Here is a 7,077-nt window from a genome sequence, read left to right as displayed (position 1 = left end):
ACGTTCTTATAATCAGGAGGTATTGTGCTTGGAGACCATCTCATCCCTGTTTTGCCCTCTTATCCAACATGCGGAACAGTTGGAGACCACAGTTAAAAAAATTAGAAATAAAACAGTTCTAGTGAAGTGGGCATGAAAGACACTGTTCTTTCATTAAAAAAAAATTTTTTTTTGAGGACCCAGCTTCAAGTGGCCAGCAGAATATTGGTCATGGAGAGTGAACAGACTTGGTCCCTTTTCCTCTTCCCCAGTGTGATCTTAGGCAACTTACCCTCCACCTTTGCCTCCATTTCCCTTCCACATAAAGGGTAGTCTTGTTCTCCCTCCCATGGGAACCACAGAAGCCTAAGGTTGGATGATGTAGGTAAAAAACAAACAAACAAAAAAACAGGCCAAATGCTAGCGATCCCACATGAGTCAACAGAAACAATGACAACTATTTATTCTGACAGCTCTATGAGGTAGGACTATCAATTAACCCATTTTATAGATAATGGAACTGAGGCACGAGTGTACACAGATTGTTATACCAGGGCCCAACTCCACCTAGAGCCTAGGTTTTTCCCATTCCTGTGCTGAGTTCTGAAAGAAGACGTACAGTGTTGTTCCTCTCCCCTGTGACATCAGTAACCAGAGAGCAATCACAGCAGTAATGCTCTGGTCTGAGTACCCCAGACCCCAGGGAGATCCCCATGGTTCTCCTCATCCCCCAAGAGCAGACGCTAGAAGCCCCAAAGAATATTATTTGAAAATATTACTGAAGCCGAAACCGGTTTGGCTCAGTGGATAGAGCGTCGGCCAGCGGACTGAAAGGTCCCAGGTTCGATTCCGGTCAAGGGCATGTACCCGGGTTGCGGGCATATCCCCAGTAGGAGATGTGCAGGAGGCAGCTGATGTTTCTCTCTCATCGATGTTTCTAACTATCTCTCTCCCTTCCTCTCTGTAAAAAATCAATAAAATATATTTAAAAAAAGAAAAGAAAAGAAAACATTACTGAAAATAAACTGTATTTGAAAAATAAAAAAATAAATTTAAAAGTTTTCAGAAACATAAAAGAAATATGTGTTAATTATAGAAAATACATATAAACCAAAATAAATTACACGTGATCATACTTACCAAAGATAAACTGCTAATATTTGAAATAGGCTGCTATGTTCTTACTGTGTACGTAGGTCTATGATATTTTCTTACAAAAATGGCATCTTGTTGACAGTTTTTGTGATCTTGTCTTTATGTATCGTGAGGACTTTAATGTAATAAATATAATCCACATTGTGCGGGGAATATTTGGAGACAAGTCAAGTAGCCTAATTTGTAGAACCTGCGAAACGCTTCAAGGGGAGGTCGGGGCGGGGCGGCGCGGAGCCACGCTATTGTCCTCAGGTACGGCGCGCTCTCGGGGCGGAGCCGGGGGGCGGGGAACCTCACGCTCTGCATCCTCAGACCTCCGGGCCGGGCCGGAACCGCGATGCAAACTCCAGCGGTGGCGGGAGAGAGGTACGGAAACTAGCGTCACCGGTCCAGCCCCGGCCGAGAGGCCCCGCCCCAGGTCGAGAGGCCCCGCCCCGGCCTAGAGGCCCCGCCCCGGCCGAGAGGCCCCGCCCCGGCCTAGAGGCCCCGCCCCAGGTCGAGAGGCCCCGCCCCGGCCGAGAGGCCCCGCCCCAGCTGAGAGGCCCCTCCCTCTCTTAGAGGCCCCGCCCCAGCCGAGGGGCCCCGCCCCAGGTCGAGAGGCCCCGCCCCGGCCAAGAGACTGCTACACCCGCGCGGGCTTCAATTTGGTCCCGTCCGCGGGTTGGCCTCCCGGCGCCGACCTTTGCTCCGCGGCGCGGTGTTACGTCACAGGCTGCGGTCAGCTCAAGATGGCGGCGCCCGTGTGCAGCAGGGGGCTCGGGCCGCGGGTGAGTGGCGACCAGGCGGGCCCGGCGGGCGGAGGGGTGCCCTAGTTCCGGTCTCACGCTCTTCGCTCGGCACACACAGGTGCTGTCCTGGAGCCGAGCGCTGCCGTGTGCCTGGCGCGCCCTGCATGTCTCCGCGGTCTGTGCCAAGGTGAGCCGACCGGAGCGAGGGGCAGGGGCGTGGGCGACGAGAGGCCGCGAAGGCGGGGTGGGGAGGAGCGAGGGGCCGGGGCGAGGGGTCGCGGGGGCGGGTGGGGAGAGGCGAGGGGCCGGGGCGAGGGGCCGCGGGGGTTGGGGGTGGAGAGGCGAGGGGCCGGGGCGAGGGGCCGCGGGGGTTGGGGGTGGAGATAGGTGTGGGGCCGGGCCCGTTCTCAGCCCGGGTCCTGCGCACGCACTTAGGCCGCTCTTTGCTCCTAGAACCGGGCGGCCCGGGTCCGAGTGGGCAAAGGGGACAAGCCCGTGACCTACGAGGAGGCGCACGCGCCTCACTACATCGCCCACCGCAAGGGCTGGCTGTCGCTGCACACAGGTGAGCTGGAGGCGGGCGATGCGACCCCGGCCCCGCGAAGGCGTTCTCAGTCGTGACTGTCAGGCGCGAGACGAGCTCTGTCGAGGTCTGTTCCAACCAGTAATCGGTGCCGGAGTCGGAAGCAGAGCCGAGACTGGACCCGGAACGTTGAAATGTACTTGACAGGGGTACAGGAGGTGCAAGGCCCGCATCGAGCCCCCGCAGAAGTTGTGGGCGGAGAGGAGACAAACAGTTTTCAAGCTTTGCTCTCGGTCAGCTGTGATGGACGGAGACGCAGAGTGGCTCAGAGTCCGCGAAAGGAGTGAAACCCCTTAGATCAACCTGGACTCGCGGGACAGGGTGCCGTAAAGAACGCCATTTCCCACAGATTTTCTTCATTCTGTGTTTGAATTTGCCTATTCTCGACTCTTTCTCAATCATTCTCAGACATGGGCACCTTCCCAGCTGAGGTTGAACAGGGCTCTGCCCTCTTTTTAAAAAATATATTTTTACTGATTTTAGAGAGGAAGGGAGAGGGAGAGATAGAAACGTCAGTGACGAGAGAGAATCATGGATCGGCTGCCTCGTGCACACCCCACACCGATGCCTGAGCCCGCCACCCGGGCCTGTGCCTTGACCGGGAATTGAACTGTGACCCTCTGTTCATAGGTCGGTGCTCAACCACTGAGCCATGCTGGCTGGGCTCTGCCCTCTTTTTTTAAATTTAATTATTCACATTTATTTATTTTTAAAAAACATCTTATTGAATTTATTGGGGAAACATTGGTTAATAAAATTATATAGGTTTTGGGTGTACAATTCTAGGATACATCAGCTGTATATTGTGTTGTCTGTTCACCACCGCAAGTCAAGCCTCCTTCCTGGCTCTGCCCTTTTGTTTGAGTTTTCCTACAGTAAACGTGTCCTTTTCGAGGTTTATTACTGCCATGTTTTCACAGTTTTGTGCGTTTTGTTGGTGACTTTGCTGCCTTAAAAGAGCCAGTGATGCCGAGCTCAAGGCTGTGATATACTTTCCAGAGAGCGGGTGCCTGTCTGAGTAGATTTCTTCAGGCCTGAGCTATAGTGTGTTTGGGAGAGTTCAGTGTTAATCAGCCCATTTAATGCAGGAGATACCTTTAAGTAGAAACACAGAAACCAAGGTTATATATTGATCTGTTGACAGAAAAATGGAACCGAACGCTTGCAGAGCCTAACCCTGCATTTCCCTAGGAGCTATGGTTTAGTTTTTGCTAATTCATAGATCATGGTGACTTTATAGAACGGAACTACTGTAAATTAATGATAATCAACTGTATTTTGTGTAGTATGAGGGTTTTCAACTTGGATGTTTACGATGCATCTACCTAGAGAAGTTATTTCAAGGTTCTTGTCCCCCCACCCTTTCCAGGGTCTGGTTCCAAAGTCTGTAGGTGGGTGTGGAGATTCAGTGGATGTTGTGAGAGGTGTAGGGGTTGCAGCCATGAGAATCCACTGGGTGTAGGCCATGACCCTGGCTTGTGAGAGAGCTCATGTCCAAACCTCAGAAGGAGTTGGTGGCCTCATCTCTGGCCTGTCCGATGACCAGTGCTCTAAGGCAGTCAAGAAAGAGTGGGAAAGGGAGTAGATGGATCGATCATCTGAGTTTTATATCATGGCTAAGGCCTCATTCTTTCCTTTTGTAAAATAAGGATAGTGATGGTACCTAGTTTGGGAGTCTAGTGAAATAATGTACTTGGAACTTTAAAGTGTTATTCTTATTCCACTTATTGAAGAAAAGATAAAGGGCAGGGTTGGTAGAATTGGGTGCCCTTTGCTTTTGGAGCTTTGCTGATTCTGTGGTGCCTTCTCTCTTCAGGTAACCTGGATGGGGAGGACCATGCTGCAGAGCGAACAGTGGAGGATGTTTTTCTTCGCAAGTTTATGCTGGGCACCTTCCCCGGCTGCCTGGCGGACCAGCTTGTCCTGAAGCGCCGAGCTAACCAGGTGGAGATCTGTGCTCTGGTGCTGAGGCAGCTGCCAGCGCACAAGTTCTACTTCCTCGTGGGCTATAGTGAGACTCTGCTGTCCTACTTCTACAAGTGCCCTGTGCGGGTGCACCTCCAAACTGTGCCCTCAAAGGTTGTGTACAAGTACATCTAGGACATGCCTCTCGTGTCAAGCTATAGCCTGCAGAGGACAGAAACGTGTGGGAAAAGGGGTGAAGTAGAAGTTGGGAAACTCATCCCTTCAGAGCCCACAGACCTCACTTTCAAAGCTGCTGTTGAATAAATGGACTGTCCATGTTGTCTGGCCTCTTGTTCTGTCTTTACTCTTTAGGTAAAAGGACTCAATGGGGTTTCTGTTAGGTGCTCGGGGGTCCCAGGAAGGCTGCCACTTACGGTGCGCTCAGTAAATTTCAAGCATGTGATAAAGGTAACGTCACATGGTGGTACCCTAGATCTCCAGTACTTATCCATCTTGCATAACTAAACTAACAGTATTTCCCCGTATCCCAGCCCCTAGTAACCACTGTTCTACCCTGCTTCTATTTCAATTATTGTTGATTCCATACAAAAGTGGGATCATACAGTATTTGTCATTCTGAGTCTGGCTTATTTCACTACCATAATGTCCTCCAGGTTCATCCACATCCTAAATGGAAGGATGTTCTTTATTGTGGCTGGATATACTCCATTGTATGTATGTTCTGTGTCTTCATCCATTTATCCACGGATAGACACTGAAGTTGTTCCCATGTCTTGGCTACTGTGAATAATGCTGCAACGAACTTGAGAGTGCAAATATGTGTTTGAGGTACCGATTTCATTTCTTTGGATAAATACCCAGAAGAGGAGTTGCTGGATCACATGGTAGATCTAGTTTTGATTTTTTTGAGGCACCTCCATACTGTTTGCATAGACTGCACCAATTTACGTTCCTACCAACTGTCTGAAAGGTTCCCTTTTCTCTGAAGTGAGTATTTTCAACTCTCACTTCTCTCCTGAATCTCTCCTTTTTCTCTGATCTCTCACTTCTCTCCTAATTCAGTTTTCTTTGATCTCTCTTTTCTCCTGATTCTGTTTTCTCCCTTTTCTCTGAGTGTTGGGGAGATGTGTCATCACAGATTGTATGGAGAGGGGAGAGGCGTGAGGGGGGCAGGGGCAGGGAGGAGTGGCTGGGCCATAGGGGAGGCAGCTCCTGGGCGGCTCCCCTTTGTCGCTGCGACTTTTCTCTCTCAGGGACCCGCAGCCGCCCTCCCAAGCTCTCCTGTTGCTTCTTTGGTGTTGAGCCCTTTTGTGTTTCTCTGTCCCCATTGTTAATACACGTTCTGTAAAGAGCGATGATGTGTTTAACTATAAAAATGCATATGGAGCCTGGCCACGTGGCTCAGTTGGAGCACCACCCGGACGCAAGCAAGGTTGTGGCTTGGTCCTGGGTCAGAGGTGCCTGGGGATTTTCCTTCTCTTCCCCTCCTCTCTAACGTCAGTGAAGATGAAAGGGGAAAAGCATGTTTATAGTTTAAGCTTGGAAAACATGAAGAACTGTAATGTGAGGAGGTAGAACAATTCTTTTTGTTTGTTTTGAGTTTATTGGTGATTAAATACAATAGTAACAGCATTCTTAGCATTTGCCATGAGCTAAGGGTGTGGTCACGTGGTGTCTAGAAGTCAGACGTGTCATGTAAGTGAAATTGTGTCCCTGTAGCAACTCTGACAACTGTTACCATTTCAAAGAGGGAAACTGGAGAAGGTGAATCCTGGAAACTAAAAGGTCAAGACGATTGAATCTTAGTTACAGCACAGAATAGTTTTTAAAGGGTGACGGATGAGCAATGAAAAGAAGAGCAATGGCATCACACGCCTGCCGAGGTTCGTCAGGGGAGTCAGGCTCCTCGGGGTCATGTTCTCTGCAGGGATCACCCACTCTCCTCTCTGACCCCGGAGCCTGCGGTGTGGCGTCCAGTGACTGCCTGCAATTATCTGAAGACCTGAGGGTTCCAGATAATGTGTTTCTGTCAACTCAGTGGTCCAAAGACCACAGCTTCCTCTCAACATTTTTTACAAGCAGGTCACGGTTTAGCCAGGGGTGAAGAGCCTAACCTTTGTAAGGTATGAGTGTGTAACCTGTGGCCTTTCAAAGGTATGAGTCTGACCTGTGTTGAGAAATGGAGCGACGAACTTTGTGTGTGTTTAGCCAACTGTTTTGTGGTTTTTGTGAATAAAAGCTTACTTGTACATCTGGTCGGGTCTGCAGTTCCGTCCTTGCTACGGCAGGGTGCTGTAACTGCGGTCGCTGTCCAGCTAAGAAAGGCTCCTAAATTCTACCCTTTGGCTCTGGTGGTCGTCTCTTACCGGTTGCCCCATAGCAGGTCCGTTCCATTCCAGGGCGGGACCTAAAGCTTAGGATTCCCCTCTGTGCTTCCTTGTGTTATTGCGCATGAGGAGGCGCCGATTTAGAAATGTGGCGTTTTGTGCTCCCCAATTTCCCCGAGTTTTTCTTGTGTTTGGACTGAGAAGAGAGCATCTCGGAGGAGCTAAGGTGAAAGGACGCTGCCTGTGAGGCCATCCCTGCGGCCAAGCGATCCTCTGCCGCGCTCTCGTGGCCGTTGCAGGAAAACACAGTGTGCTTTTGTCCTTGGTGCTGAAATGTCAGGTCCCCACAAATGTCTCCGGAAAAAACCCGAAAAAGAAA

General features: G+C 50.4%; 1 protein-coding gene across 1 annotated transcript; it reads left to right on the top strand.

Moving 5' to 3' along the window:
* Nucleotides 1–1,743: 1,743 nt before the first annotated feature.
* On the top strand, nt 1,744–4,693 carry MRPS24 (mitochondrial ribosomal protein S24). Its single transcript, XM_036327124.1, has 4 exons — nt 1,744–1,901; nt 1,981–2,049; nt 2,316–2,427; nt 4,262–4,693. The coding sequence occupies exons 1-4, from the start codon at nt 1,863–1,865 to the stop codon at nt 4,543–4,545; spliced, it is 504 nt and encodes a 167-aa protein (XP_036183017.1). The 5' UTR covers nt 1,744–1,862; the 3' UTR covers nt 4,546–4,693.
* Nucleotides 4,694–7,077: the final 2,384 nt, after the last annotated feature.

Source organism: Myotis myotis, unplaced genomic scaffold (genome assembly GCF_014108235.1).
Source record: "Myotis myotis isolate mMyoMyo1 unplaced genomic scaffold, mMyoMyo1.p scaffold_m19_p_11, whole genome shotgun sequence".
Classification (NCBI taxonomy): Eukaryota; Metazoa; Chordata; class Mammalia; order Chiroptera; family Vespertilionidae; genus Myotis; species Myotis myotis.
This window is presented reverse-complemented; position numbering and strand designations above follow the sequence as displayed.

Bases quoted from the DNA above. Each gene is read 5' to 3' on its own strand.
- MRPS24 (XM_036327124.1), top strand. From the start codon at position 1,863: ATGGCGGCGCCCGTGTGCAGCAGGGGGCTCGGGCCGCGG. The intron at 1,902-1,980 runs GTGAGTGGCGAC...CGGCACACACAG, and splicing joins GCAGGGGGCTCGGGCCGCGG to GTGCTGTCCTGGAGCCGAGC. The intron at 2,428-4,261 runs GTGAGCTGGAGG...TTCTCTCTTCAG, and splicing joins CTGGCTGTCGCTGCACACAG to GTAACCTGGATGGGGAGGAC.